This window comes from Loxodonta africana, chromosome 2 (assembly GCF_030014295.1).
Source record: "Loxodonta africana isolate mLoxAfr1 chromosome 2, mLoxAfr1.hap2, whole genome shotgun sequence".
NCBI classification, from domain to species: Eukaryota; Metazoa; Chordata; class Mammalia; order Proboscidea; family Elephantidae; genus Loxodonta; species Loxodonta africana.
The window spans coordinates 133105390-133121137 of record NC_087343.1 but is presented as its reverse complement, the minus strand read 5'-3'; the positions used below and the strand labels follow the sequence as shown (position 1 = coordinate 133121137).

Here is a 15748-nt window from a genome sequence, read left to right as displayed (position 1 = left end):
CACATTTTCTATCCCCTCCCCCTGCCTCATTTTCCTCCATAGCATTTATCAATTATGGAACATACTCTATATTTTATTTATATATTTTATTGTATGTTCACCCCACTCCCTTTGAGGACAGGAAGTTTTATCTGCTTTGTTCATTGCTATATATAACCAGGACTGAGTACGATGTCCAGCATAAAGTAGGCACTCAATAAAAATTGTTGGAATGGATGAATTAATGAAGCAGTTAATTTTGTGCATTTGGTATATGCTGGTAAACCAATTTAATGACAGATTAAATAAGTGGTTAATTGGTTAACTGACTTTTTACACTTTTTATCTATTGTCCTTACCATAAGATTTACATCTTTGGGATATCATAGAAACCTGTAACTCCCAATTTGTAGCAATAGACTGTTCCATGTTTGGATGTAAAAGTAGTAAGTACCCTGTGAATAGGTATACATTCACTGAAATAAGAAAAGTACCTGTGTATCATATCTTGTATATTGCACATTCATAATATTAAGAAACCCTTCTTTGAAAATTACGATCATCAGCCAGCTAAAAAAAACATGAGACAGACAAGAAGCCATTACAAAAAAAAAAAAAAAAAAAAAAACCTTTTTTAATTCTGATTGCCAAATTATTTAAGGCAGGTATAAAAAGGAAAGCATTCAATATACATTTTACATAAAATAAACTAGATTACAGCATAAAACAAGTAACCAGGCAATGGCATTAAAGTCTCTCTCTTCTAAAACCGGATAATTGTAAACATTAAAAAGAAAAGAAAAAAAAAAGACTGCAGGACTATTCAAGTAATAGAACAATCAGATGTTTCTGGTATGCGGGCTATTGGGTTATTTGCCATTCAAGATTATCAAAAAATGACACCTCATTATTCACAGATGCTCATTATTTCCCCCATTTTAATCTTTACATTATATACAGCACAGTTTTTGTGGTACTGGCAACCCCATGCCTTCCAAAAGTATATTTTCCACAATACACAAGAACAATGAAACAGTGACTACAGGAACATTTTAACACCAATGCGCTTTTAACAGGAGCCACCAAATTGACATCTAAATTGTACCAAAGTGTCATCATCACAGTTAGCCTTTCTGAGGGGCTTACAGGAAATATCTGAAGGGTATGCAAGGATCAGGCACACTGATACATAACATTATTTATTTACAATTTAAAAGGAAAAGGAAAAAAAAAGTAAACAGCCTTTTGTGGCTAACACTTTTCAACATGACAAATACATTTTTTATTTCCATTACTGAGTGGTTTGCGACTTGGCAGCAGACCCTGTGTGTGCGAGCCTGGTTACTGATACAAAAAGTAAAGAATATATATATATATATGTATATATACATATATGTATACGTATATATATATAAAACAGAAGTTTAATTACAGCAACATTTGTTACTCTGTGATAAAATCTGTAATTTACAAAAATGAAATGACTGGTTTTTGCCTGCCATTAAGGCATTTCAAAATTAACACCATGGAACTGATGTCTGTATAAAGCGCTTCCCCATGTGATCCAGTCACATGACAATGTACATTTCCAATCTTGTTACTCTCTGCAAAAGAAAAGAAAGCTTTAGCATAGGGTTCTATCAGCATTTAACACTGAAAACATGAAAACCATAAGACTGGTAGTTTTTTACTCCTATTCATTTTGTAAAGCGCAAGTCTATAGAATGTAAATAAACACAAGGAAATAATATAGTGTGAAACACAAATTATTTCCCTTTTCAAAACAATTTGTGGGCTAACACCAAAATAAATATCAAAGAATAAACATTATCTTTAGCATAATCAAAATAAATTTCTCTATCTGCAACTTTATTTTTAATAGAATAAAGCAAAGGAAGTCATGGTGAATTATATACAAAGCTGTGGGGATAATCTAAAAAACCTGATCAGTTGATTGCTAATTTACATTAGAGTCGAGGTTCATGGAATATAAATTATATATGAAGAGTAGTAGCATAGTAAGCAAATCCACTTCAGTGATACAAAACCTTAGGAGATAAATTTTTGCTCTAAAAAGAATATATACTTTGCTATTTTTTCCTGCCTATCCATCATCTCCATTAAAATACCTCTGTCTAGAAAATTTAAAATATAGAGGATATTTACCTTCTTTGTGCAGGAAACATTCCTGATGCAGATGCCTGGGCAGCCACCTGCTGAGAGGCAACTAGGGCAGCAGAGGTCAAGCCTAATGGGGGAAAAATGCAGGGTTTCTATGAGATTTAGAAAGATAAGAGTAGATACAGGCTCAGTGATGAAGGGCTGCAGATTCAAAAGTGGCAATTTGTCCTTTCCTAAACATGCACATGAAATGTTTCATGGAGCAAGGAAGGTGTACAAAATGCTTGGTCTACCTAATATCTATCTCCTTATCCAATTCATTGCAGTTTTCTTAACAGCTATTCAAAGAGAATACAGCACTCCATCTCTTGGGCTCTGCATGGTACTAAATAGTTCACATGCATTCCTGAATAGGAAGCTCAAGAGAAATAATAGATACCAGCTAACAAAGGGAATTAACAGTCGCAGTGAATTAAAGAAGTGACATGCTATTTGCTTAGAATACCATACTTTCATAATAACTTTTATCATTTTAACATTTTTTCCAGTGACTGAACATAATGCATCCCATAAGGTAAATGGAATCAGTGAATCAAATTTAGAAATAGTCTTAATTTTACCCTGGAAGAGAAAGGTAGCATGAATGAAACAGCTCCAAATGACATGAAGTTGCCTAATAGGAAATTCCTTTGAATTCTATAGAAAACAGTCCTGGGAAAAAAAATTTAAGAGGTGAATGCAAATCAAGGAAAGATTACTCTCTCCTATGTCATCTACTTGGATATACTCTATTTTCCCAGGGGCAACTTAAGACATTACAATAATAACATCTTGAACGTGACAAGATTTTCTCCATACGCACACATACTTTATTTATATATACATGGAACGTGTTACAAATAATACATAATTTCTTTTCCAAATTCTTCTCACACTCAATAACAAGTTGATTAGGAAACAAGGAGTGCTCTCTTTTAACAACATTATTTGACATCAAGTAGCAAGAATTAAACAAATACGTGGAACAAAAAATGTACAGATACATGTTGTTGTTAGGTGCCATCAAGTCAGTTCTGACTCATAGCGACCCTATGTACAACAGAATGAAACACTGCCCAGTCCTGGGCCATCCTCACAATCGTTGTTATGCTTAAGCCCATTCTTGCAGCCAGTGTGCCAATCCATCTCATTGAGGGTTATCCTCTTTTTCGCTGACCCTTTACTTTGCCAAATATGATGTAGTTCTCCAGGGACTGACCCCTCCTGACAACATGTCCATAGTATGTGAGACATAGTCTCGTCATCTTTGCTTCTAAGGAGCATTCTGGTCCTACTTCTTCCAAGACAGGTCTGTTCGTTCTTTTGGCAGTCCATGGTATATTCGATATTCTTCTCCAACACCAGAATTCAAAGGCATCAATTCTTCTTCCATCTTCCTTATTCATCGTCCAGCTTTCACATGCATAGGAGGTGACTGAAAACACCAAGACTTGGGTCAGGCACACCTTAGTCTTCAAGGTGACATCTTTGCTTTTCAACACTTTAAAGAGGCCTTTTGCAGCAGATTTGCCCAATGCAATGTGTCTTTTGATTTCTTGACTGCTGCTTCCACGGGTGTTGATTGTGAATCCAAGTAAAATGAAATCCCTGACAACTTCAATCTTTTCCCTATTTATCATGATGTCGCTTATTGGTCCAGTTATAAGGATTTTGACTTTCATCAGTAAGTGCTTCAAGACCTCTTCCCTTTCAGCAAGGAAGTTTGTGTCATCTGCATAACGCAGGTTGTTAACGAGTCTTCCTCCAATCCTGATGCCACATTCTTCTTTATATAGTCCAGCTTCTCAGATTATTTGCTCAGCATACAGACTGAATAGGTATGGTGAAAGGATACAACCCTGACGCACACTCTTCTGTTGACGCACACTCTTCTGTTCTGTTCGGACTACTGCCTCTTGATCTATGTACAGGTTCCTTATGAGCACAACTAACTGTTCTGGAATTCCCATTCTTCACAATGTTATCTGTAATTTGTTATGATCCACACAGTTGAATGCCTTTGCATAGTCAATAAAACACAGGTAAACATCTTTCTGGTATTCTCTGCTTTTAGTCAGGCTCTATCGGACATCAGCAATGATATCCCTGGTTCTGAATACTCTTCTGAATTCAGCTTGAATTTCTGGCTGCAGCCGCTTTTGAATGATCTTCAGCAAAATTTTCCTTGCGTGTGATATTAATGATATTGTTGGATAATTTTCACATTTGGTGGGATCACCTTTCTTGGGGATAGGCATAAATATAGATCTCTTCTAGTCGGTTGGCCAGGTAGCTGTCTTCCAAATTTCTTGGCATAGACAAGTGAGTACTTCCAGCGCTGCATCGGTTTGCCGAAACATCTCAATTGGTATTCTTTCAATTCTTGAAGACTTGTTTTTCACCAATGCCTTCAGTGCAGCTTGGACTTCTTTCTTCAGTACCATTGGTTCCTGCTCATATGGTACCTGCTAATGCCAACCAATTCTTTTTGGTATAGTGACTCTGTGTATTCCTTCTATCTTCTTTTGATGCTTCCTGAGCCGTTTAACATTTTCCCCATAGAATCCTTCAATTTTGCAACTTGAGGCTTCAATTTTGTCTTCAGTTCTTTCAGCTTGAGAAATGCAGGGTGTGTTCTTCCCTTTTGGTTTTCCATCTCGAAGGTCTTTGCACATGTCATTATAATACTTTGTCTTCTCGAGCCACCCTTTGAAATCTTCTGTTCAACTCTTTTACTTTATCATTTCCTCCTTTTGCTCTAGCTACTCTGTGTTCAAGAGCAAGTTTCAGAGTCTCTTCTGACATCCATTTTGGCCTTTTTCTTTCTTTCCTGTCTGTTTAATGATCTCTTGCTTTCCTCATGATGATGTCCTTGATGTCATTCCATAATTCATCTGGCCTTCGGTCATTAGTGTTCAACAAGTCAAATCTATTCTTGAGATGGCCTCTAAATTCAGGTGGGATAGACTCAAGGTCGTACTTTGGTTCTCGGTGACTCGTTCTAATTTTCTTCAGCTTCAGCTTGAACTTGCATTTGAGCAATTAATGGTCTGTTCCACAGTCCGTCCCTGGCCTTGTTCCGACTGAAGATATCGAGCTGTGTATTCCATCTGGCAAGGTCTGTGTGTATAGTCACTGTTTATGTTGGTGAAAAAAGGTATTTGCAGTGAAGAAGTCGTTGGTCTTGCAAAATTCTAACATGCAATCTCTGGCATCATTTCTATCACCAAGGCCATATTTGCTAACTACCAATCCTTCTTTGTTTCCAATTTTCGCATTCCAATCTCCAGTAATTAACAATGCATCCAGATTGTGTTTTCGATCAATTTCAGGCTGCAGAAGTTGGTAAAAATCTTCAATTTCTTCATCTTTGGTCTTAGCGGTTGGTGCATAAATTTAAGTAATAGTCATATAAACGGGTTTTCCTTGTAGGCCTATGGATATCATTCTATCACTGACAGTGTTGTACTTCAGGGTAGATCTTGAAATGTTCTTTTTGACGATGAATGCAACACCATTCCTCTTCAAGATGTTGTTCCCGACATAGTAGATAATATGATTGTCCTATTCAAAATGTCCAATACCAGTCCATTTCAGTTCATTAATGCCTAGGATATCAATATTTATGTGTTCTATTTCATTTTTTGAGGATTTCCAATTTTTGTACATTCCACATTCTGATTATAATGGATGTTTGCAGCTGTTTCTTCTCATTTTGAGTCATGCCACATCAGCAAATGAAGGTCCTGAAAGCTTGACTCCATCCACATCATTAAGGTCAACTCTACTTTGAGGAGGCAGCTCTTCCCCAGTCATCTTTTGAGTCCCTTCCAACCTGAGGGGCTCATCTGCCAGCACTACATCAGACAATGTTCTGCTGCTATTAAAAAGGTTTTCACTAGCAAAATCTTTTCAGAAGTAGACTGCCGGATCCTTCTTCCTAGTCTGTCTTTGTCTGGAAGCTCAGCTGAAACCTGTCCTCCATTAGTGACCCTGCTGGTATTTGAATACCAGTGGCATTGCTTCGAGCATCACAGCAACATACAAGCCCCCACAGTATGACAAACTGACAGACACGTGGGGGGTACAAATACATAGATTTGTCTAAACTCTCCACTTTCAAAGTACCTTCACAGTTATTACGTTACCTTATATTCACACAACAGGTGCAAAGGAACTTGCAAAGATCCTAGCGAGTGTATCTGGTGGTAACAAGAGTGCCACTATCCGTACTCTGTGAGGTGACAAAGCCAGGACAAATGGCACATGCTCAGCTAGTACACTATGAACTGAAGGCTCCCTCACGGGAATTTTGTGGCTTCTAAAAAAATGTTTCTCTTTTTCAATTCTCATCTTTAGTGGAGGAGTCATAGCAGTGAAGAGCCATGAAGAGTCCTTGAATTAGGTTGCAACAAGCGTTAAACTTAATCATGTCACTCCCAGTGCTTCTACAGGAAAAGAGCAAATTAAATTGCCAGCAGAAATCAGGACAAGTAATTTCACCTGACTCTCTCCATCCCTCCCTTTTTATCCTACAATTCCCTTGAAGTAGATATCTGATCTTCTGATTGTTACATTCACTGCCCTAGACACTGGCCACCATCTTTAGCCTGTGAGATAACAGTAAGCTATTGATAACATCAAGCAGTGACAATTATTAAGTAGTAGCTATTTCATGCCTCAGTAGAATACAAAGACGCAAGAATAGCCTTAGCTGTGTCCCTAGGACATATTGCTAAAAACCCTCCCCAGAGCAAAGTTTAACTCAAAACCTCGATATTTTTCTTTTAAGAGATTAAAGGCAGTTTTATCAACCATTTTCCAGAGCAGAATGAATGAAGGCAGAATCACAATAGACCTGCTGACCTTGAAAAGGGTCATATTGACCAGGGATGAGTGGGTAGCCCATGCCAACGTGGGTGTGGTGATGTGTATGCAGGTGCCGCTGGCCGAAGGGGGAATGGCGATCCCTTTCCCTTTCTGCTTCCCGTTCCCGCTCGGTGGTACCCTTTTCCACAGGCTGCAATAGAAAAAGAGAAAATTTCCCCTCTTTAATCATCTGAAAAGAGCCCTGCTGGCACAGTGGTTAAGCACTCTGCTACTAACTGAAAGGTCAGCAGTTGGAACCCAACAGCCTGCTCTGAGGAAGAAAGACGTGACAGCCTTGGAAACCCTATGGGGCAGTTCTACTCTGTCCTAGGGGTTGCTGTGAGTCAGAATGACTCGACAGCAACAGGTTTTTTTTTTTTTTTTTGGTTTAATCATTGAAAAACAACCAGTAAATGCTCGAAACTGCCTCTGTTCCTTTGATGATATTGGGTTAGTAATTAAAAAGTAGACCTATAAACACTTCAGATTTTTTATTAATTGAAGGTAATTTCAAAAGGCACACATTAATTTCAGTTGAAATTAGCCAACACTAAAGAACTGCTACACCCAAAGTGAACCACATGGAATCAATGTTTTTCCTCCAATGGCTGAAATAAGAGGACTTCTCTCTACACTCACTCATAAATGCAGGTTTAAAATCTACCCAGTTTCTTCCCAGAAGCAACATTTACACACAGATCAAGGAAAAGTAGTTTCTCCTGTTTCTTTAGGGTTAAGTTCTCTAGTTACATTTTCATTCGATTTACATTTTGTGGGGAGAATCTATCCTGTGGCTTTAAACATAAACTGTATCCATTTTAAGGAGCACTGGTGCCACAGTTGTTAAGAGTTCGGCTGCTAACCAAAGGTTGGCGGTTCAAATCCACCAGCAGCTCCTTGGAACATGATGGGGCAATTCTACTACGTCCTATAGGGTTACTACGAGCCAGAATTGACTTGACAGCAGTGGGGTTTGATATCCATTTTGTTCCACTGCAAATGTTCTAAAAAGTACAGGAACACCAGGGTTCTATAAAGTACAGGAACTCATTACCATTCACAAGAAATGCCTCAGGAGGCAATCCGGAATTACTAAAATTTTGAATGCTCATACAGAAGCTCCAGTTTTCTCAAATCACAATTTGGTTAAGGATGGTGTGTTTCCTATATGTTTCTACCCACTAGAACTTAAACAACCTTTCACTAAAGTTCTCTTTCTCATTTGAAAAAATCTTTGCCTCTGAAGGAGTACTCACTGAAACAAACTCATGAATCACCTTTTCTAGACTCTGTTATAGAGTTTTCAGTAGACTCATTCACATCACAGATCCTATATTCTAATTTATTCCAAAGTTCTCTTTTCTAGCCGAGAACTATCACATCCTTTTCTTGAGTTTCTCTTCACAACAGTCTCTAGGACTAGCAGTTGCTGTTTATGGGAAGAGAGCCATCTTTCACAAACACACAACATTTGCATTACTTCAGCTGAGTTATAGGAATGCGACAATGAGTCAAACAAAAAATAGCAGATGCAGCCACCACTCTTTAGCTAAGTGACTCACTCTTGCATTTGAACTCCACACTGTGCAAAACTCAAAATCTATGCCTGAGTAAAATTACCAGCTATTACATGGCATGGACCCTTAAGCATTGCTTGCAATGAGCTTGGAAACATGTGAATACCAAGGCTCAACAGAAGGAGCTGAACACTCAGATCTCTACAGACGCCAAGCCAACAACATCGATGAGCAGAGCAGGCTGGGCAGGTTTTACTTGTACACATGCTTATACTGATGGGGAGCATGACAAACTGCCTAGAGAGGGCTACCTGCTTCCATCAATTACTGCCACGTGATTTTGGACCAAATTTTATATTTTCTTAAGAGAAAGAAGAAATCTGAATTGGAATGTGAAATATCTGACTTTTAAAAGTTGTCTCAAAAGAAAGGGCATTTTAAAAGACTCAATTTGCCCAAGAGGTCAATACTTTGTGGCCTCTGAACTACTCTGTCACAAAATGCTATAGAGTTCTATGTTTTATCAATAATATCTTGGTGGTTTCTATAAATTTCATATCCACCTAACAAGCATCCTTCTGCGTATGCAAGGTATACTAGATTTTGCCACAGAGAAGCTTGCTGCCACACACGCCTTAACATTTTTCCCCCTCACATGTGAAAGCATCATACATTTGAACACTCCATTCTTTATGTATCAGGATAAAAATGGCAGTGAAATTGCAGCTGGGTTCCAAAAACCATTTATATTTCAAGATTGTTTTCTAGTTTGTCCCCTTTTCTGCCCCCAAACATGGCCCTTTTAAATAGCCACAAAAGGAGGCGTACGGCAGGAGACTTGCTGCGGTACTGGTTGGCGTGCTGCTGGAGCAAATCCAGTGCTTTCGATTCAGTGGTGGTTTTCGTGCTGATGCTAGGGCTGGTATTGACTTTCTCTGCCTCTTCTCTCCCTGACATCTTCCCATAAACAGGATAATGAAATCCTGGAGAGAGATAGGCTCCTGCAGATAAACAACAAATGCCACATCAAGTTATAGGCTCCATCTTTTAAAAAAAAAAGAAAAGAATCATTTGGATTACATGAATTTGGGATGAGAGTCAGAGATCTTAAAATAGAGGATTATGTTAAGAATGGGCTACATCATTGTTACATTTTATCTGGGCTCTCCGATTTTCTTTTCCCAGTGAATTCATCCTGATGAACGGAGGTTATAAACAGAATTGAGCTTACAGTCATTTCATACATTCATGTGTCCGCTTAAGTGAAAGGAATAGTAACTATAATGATTATGACAGTAAGTGCTTAGAATATTTTCATAGACAATAAAGTATCTGTCAGTCTAACAGCTATAGCAGACCATCAGAGACTCTGGAAACCATAGCTGAGAGCTGACAGTTCACTTAAAAAAAAAAAAAAATATATATATATATATGTTTCATCTTTGGAACTTTAAGTAGCATAAAAACAAGCAAAACAAATGGTATTCTTGAAACTTCCAATTTATCTGGAGTTCTTAATAGTTAATATTTGAACATAACCTCTTCCCTCCAATGTCATTAGAATCCACAACACGTACCAGGGTAGCTGTGCATTAGCACGGGAGAGACAGCGCGGTATGCAGGGTGGCTGGGGTCATACATCTGTGGGTAAGGATAAGCATGCAAGTACTGTATGTATGACTGATGCTGACTCATGGGTGAGGAGACAGCCACCCTTGTTCCCCGAGAGTCCTTCCAGTTCACAGGCGTCTTCCGGTCATCGTTTTTCAGCTTATTCTCTTCCATTGACTGAGAATCGGGACGCTTGGCCTCTTTAGGCTCCTCTTTGATGCTTGTTAATGATACAGGAAGGCTGGACACACCACTCTCTTTATTAGGAGTTTTCCTGGGGCTATCCTCTTTTAATTTTTTCTCTCTATCAAGTTCTTCTGACTTTTGCTGATCCAGGTATTTGGGCTGGTATACATAATGATGCCATGTCCTTGAATCTGGATCCTGATTAAAACAACAAGATTTGTTTAAAGTTTTAACATTTATATATGTGCTAGGCACTATGCTAATAAAAAAAAAAAACGAAACCCAGTGCCACCGAGTCGATTCCGACTCATAGCAACCCTATAGGACAGAGTAGAACTGCCCCATAGAGTTTCCAAGGAGTACCTCGGGGAGTCAAACTGCTGACCCTTTGGTTAGCAGCCATAGCACTTAACCACTATGTCACCAGGGTTTCCGCTATGCTAATAGCTTTGCTTATTTTTATTTCTCTCACAAGTTAGTAATGGCTGAAGTACACATTATTATTGATTGCTTTTACAGAAGAGGAAACCAAAGCTTTTATATCTTACACAGGTACAAAGAATTTTCAAAACTCAAACCCAAGCTAGAAATGGTAAATTTAAGTCATTATTATAGCCATTAACATCATTTAGAGAAAAAAAAAAAAAAAACCTTGGTTTCCTAATACATTTTCTTCATCTACTGCAGCTATGGCTTAATATATTGGCTCACTTTTCATTATGTACTAACATCTTAAACAAAACAAAATTTCAAATTAATGGCACACATTACAGCTTTAGAAAACAAAGCCATCTTTAAACCACAAAAGTTATATACTTCTTTTGCAACCCTGTGAAGCAACAGCCTGATTAAGGTACCCAGAAATGGAGAAACTGAGGATCCTAAACGGCCTTTGTGACTCCATTCCATTCACGGTATAAACCCCTTGGGTATACGGGTCCTAAGTGAACACTCGAAAGTTGGGTCTAAGCCCATGTGGCAGAAATGTGTGTGAGAAAAGGATTCTGTCACTCTGGCCCCCCAGGGAATAGCTAAGAATGGGGGGCAGGGGAGGGGGAGAGCTTAAGGGGAACCTGGAGATACCAGAACTAATGATCACAAGGCCACAGTGCATCAGAATGTCTGAACCCTGACAGGAAATGCTAGCACATGTGTGGTTCCACGGTGCATGATTTTCAGGTGTTTACACCTTCTCTTCACTTATGGACTATCTCGTTATCTGACATTTTGCATTTATAACAGTAGTAAAAAAATCTACTGTGACAATTTTGTACATTAACGACATACATCTGGCAGTAGCAAATGCCAAGGTACGAGAGTAACACTGGCTGATGGTTAAGGTTATGTGTCAACTTGGCTTGGCAGTTATGGAAAAATGTAGTCATCCTCCACTTTGGCGTAACGCCGATTCTGCATGACTGGTCTTTGGAACCTAACATTGTCAATAAGTGAGGAGAGGGATGTACACATTTAACTCTGGTTGGCTGACCACACAGGCTCTGGGATGACCATTAAGGTCCATGTTCCTGAACTGCCTCACCTTCCTCACAAACGCTCAGTGCTGAGCTTTACTTTGGGGCATTTTAGACAAAAGGTAAGACAGAAATCTAGGTCTCAGACACTAAGTGAAAGACATCTGGGCCCCAAATTTTAGTAAAAGGAGGATATGAGAAATGGGCATTTAGGGACCCAGTTTTAAAACTCCTAGAAGATGCTAAAAGAAATCTGGAAATCTGGTGTAAGAACACATATTTTAGAGATTAGACTCAGAATCTCAGTGTTACATGGGAACTCAGTGGCCATGTGGTTAAACGCCCTCGTTTCAGACTAAGTAGGGAATTAAGGGACCTAGTTAGAGTCACAGGGTCAAGTAAGGGCACGAAGCACAGGCCTGCAAACCTCATGCCCGTAGTTCCTTTTATTACACAACGTGACAGAAAGATGGTGAATCATTTACATTTTAGAGCGACCCAGTAACTCCTGAGAATCTCTAAAAATATTTTTCAAGAGAAGGGAACAAAACCTAATGCTGGCTCATTTCCTTTTTGCGACATCCAACCACAGCAAGCCCAGACATGTACAATGCTCAGACTGCTCTCTCCCTGGTGGGGCCACGCTCCACAATCTTACTTGTTTAAATCTCGAGGTTGGGTCTACACCTGTCTGCTTCATAGAGTCCATGACAGATTTCATTTCTACAGCCTCCTTAATAAGCTGGTGGTTTTCCATCTGCTTAGCTTTGAAGCTGTCGGCCTGAAGCTGCTGCTGGTGATTGGAGAGAAGCTGCGATTTACCTGTCTCCTCAGTTTTATTAGGCACTGATGGCCCTAGTTTAGAATGGTTTTTGTTAGGCTCCGGAGTAGAGGGAGCTTTTGAGATTGTGGCCGATGGCATGTTTTTCTGCTTACTGTCCTCCTTGCCCAGCTCCTTCAAAGGGAGATCACTTTTCCTTTCACAGTCTCCTCTCCCAGCCTGGGCCATTTTCTGCTCTGCCAGCCTCTGGTCCTCATAGTACTTCTCATACTGCTGTCTGTAGGCAGGGCTGGTGGCCATCAGGGACTTCTGGTCCATATAGAGCCCATAGGCATACTGGCCGTAATACAGGGACTGAGCCAGGGCAGGGTGTCTTTGTGTGATCACTGACTGGTGCTGAGGCTGTAAGGAGGCAGAATTATGGTCCACTTTCTTAGACTCTAACTGCTCTGCCCTGTCTTTCTTCTCAGCATCTTCCTCAGACTCCTTCTTGATCTTCATTCCCTGTGTACTCCCGCTGTTGCCAGCTGCAGGGGCGCCGACCTGTCCAGGGTGCATGTAACTTGGAGAATAATAAGGATCATACCCATGGTAATAGGGAGAATGGGACTCTTTCATTTGAGATGACTGGGCTGTAGTTGAAGAATGCCCTTTGATAACAACACCATCCTTACTAGAAATAATATCTGCTGGAGAACTGGCCTTTGACCTCATGCCCTCCGACCTGCTGTCAGAACCACCATCATCCACGGCATCAGATATATCCGAATAGGCAGGGCTGCTCGTCTTTGCCACTGAACTCTCTGTCCCATTTTGTGTCAACACATGCAGTGGGGCCATTGGCGCCTGCCCATTCACCAAAGTGCTGCATTCCATTCTTGAGGCGCTCCCTATTGAAGGGCTGGGGGCATTGTCTGTGAAAGTGTAAACCTTATCAGCTTCAGCTTTGATACTAGCCATTCGGCTCTCTTGAGACTCTGACAGTCCATTAGCCAGCCCTTCATTCTTGTTGAGATGGTCCTTTAAAAAATGTCCAGACAAATCTTTCCCAGTCCCCTTGGAGTCCTCTAGCTTCCCCAGCTTAGCATCCATTTTTGGGCTTGCCGTCTCTTTCCCTTCTTTGTCCTTTAGCTTTCGCTTCTCCTTTTTCTTTTTGTCTTTGAGTGACACAAGAGCTGGGTTTACAGTGATGGGCTCTCCCATAATTGTGGGCTTTGGCTGAATGGGTTTCAATGGAGGACTCTTTGGTGTCGCCTGAACAACAGTCGTCGTGAGGGAGGGCAGGCCGGGTATTGTCCCCGTGGTGGTGGTTGTAAAGGCTGCAGTAGGTATCGCAATTAACTGTGGGGGCGTGGGGGCTGGAGCAGGGGCAATAGGCCGGGCAGCTTTAAGTTTAGAAAGATTTTTGTCCATTTTGCAGTTGTTTGCTTTTTTGCCCTTTTCTTTTTCTCCCAAGTTTTTCTTGTCAATTAATCCTTCTGCCTCCAGTTTGGGCATTTCAGCAACCAAATTGCCATCTGCTGTAGAGCAACTGTCCAAAGTAGCCGCCATATTGGAGATTACCGGAAGGTTGTTCAGTTCACTGTTCAGGCCCTTCTTTTTGCCAGAATTCTTCCCAGCTTTAGAGCTGACAATAGAACCCAGGCCATTGCTCATAAGCTCTCTCTTTCCTTTTGGAGTCCCAGGGGGGTTCCCAGAGCCAGGGGATGCTGGTGTCTTCACCTGGTCATAAGTCGATACACTTGTGCTTGCCTCGCTGCATTCGAGGGCCACGTTACTCAATGCTTCCTCGCAGTCTGAGATCTTGTCCTCACTGTCAGGCTCGAACTCCAGCTTGTTTTCTGGGTCTAAGTGTGCGTGAGCCTGGTGGTACCTCAGGCCGTTAATGTGCTTGTACTTTTTGTTGCAGTTTGGGTGGGGACAATCAATTAACACTGGAGAAGAGCAGCCTTGGTCCAAAAAAGTAGTCTCTGGTTTTCCTTGAGGGGTGGTGGGAGTGCTTCGAGAATTTGTGCGGACACGCTTCCCAGGTTTGCTGTCCTCAGAGCTGGAGTTCAGGTCCAGCTCCATCGGAGGCTTGTTTTTCCTTTTGTTGGTGGAAGAGGGGCTGGCTTTGATGTCCTCGGCAGCACAATTTGGGGGGGTCCTTCGGCCACTGGCGTTGAGACTGCCCCGCCTCCCTTTCCCATTGGCGCCCCCTCTGTTCTTGTTCTGCAGCCCCCTGGACTCTGTGAAGCTGGCCTCCGAGCCCGGGGCAGCTGCAGCGGACCGTGCTCGCTTGCCTCTGCCCCGGCCCCCTCTCATCTCCAGGTCGCTTGTCGGTGACTCACAAAACCTAGGAAGCAAGTAACACAAGTTAAAAGGAGCATCTCTAAAAGGGCCAGGAGAAATCACAAAGTACACAATGCAGCAAAGAGCAGACAGGACCTCAATAGCTCGAGGGCTGGGCCCAGCCCAGGGAAGGACACCCTATTCTTCCATCCAGAATTTCCACACCTGCAAAAGACCAGGCTACCACCAGCTCCTATTCTTCCTCAGAATTCCAGAGAAAAACAGCTCAGATAGCTCGCTGTTCAAAGTTCTCTTTTGAGGAAAAAAAAAAGGACAACAAAGGAGGGAGAAGAGATCTCCTGCTATGAAAGAAACCCAGCATCTGCATTTTACTGTGTTCAGTCCTGAACTGCTCATTTCTCTTTTGTCTGGTTTCAATTACAAGCAGACTTTTATGTATTATTAATCTCTCTATATAGTTTCCTTGTAAAGAGAGAGTGGAGGAGGGAGAGAAGAAGGAAAGAGGAGGAAAAACAGAACCTGAAATAAAAGGCCTTGTGCCTACCTGGGAGGGGCCCAGTCGTGCTTGGTGCAGTCCAGCAGGGTCCCCACGTAAGTTTTATTCCTCCATGTAACATTGACCACTAGGACACCTGTGGGGGTAGGAAATAAAGAAAGACCACAGTTAGTACCTATTACTCTACTTCCGGTCTATTTATTTTCATCATCGTTATTATTTTTACCAGCAAAGTTCTATTCTCATTTGCTTTCAAAAGCTGTGGTTTGCATTCTTCCTCTTTCTGGTTTCAGTGACCTCAAGTTAAAACCCACAGGAAACAGGGTGTATGTGTGAGTGAGTGAGTGTGTGTGTGTGTGTGGACACGTGCATGTGCATGTGTGGT

The 15748-nt window shown here is 41.0% G+C and overlaps 1 protein-coding gene across 4 annotated transcripts in view; it reads right to left on the bottom strand.

The window, feature by feature from the left end:
* Positions 1 to 1165: 1165 nt before the first annotated feature.
* The window catches only part of ZNF608 (zinc finger protein 608), a 115440-nt gene continuing 100857 nt past the window's right edge, over positions 1166 to 15748 (bottom strand). For 3 of the 4 annotated variants that reach the window (XM_010590331.3, XM_010590341.3, XM_003404472.4), the window contains 7 exons: positions 15412 to 15499; positions 12453 to 14910; positions 10103 to 10520; positions 9354 to 9526; positions 7006 to 7159; positions 2146 to 2227; positions 1166 to 1583 (listed from right to left, as the gene is read on the bottom strand). In XM_010590331.3, coding sequence (XP_010588633.1) covers positions 1577 to 1583; positions 2146 to 2227; positions 7006 to 7159; positions 9354 to 9526; positions 10103 to 10520; positions 12453 to 14910; positions 15412 to 15499 — 3380 coding nt within the window. In that variant the 3' untranslated portion in view covers positions 1166 to 1576. Of the gene's footprint in view, positions 1584 to 2141; positions 2228 to 7005; positions 7160 to 9353; positions 9527 to 10102; positions 10521 to 12452; positions 14911 to 15411; positions 15500 to 15748 lie in introns of those variants that run through there. The other variant, XM_064275787.1, reaches the window with a different exon arrangement.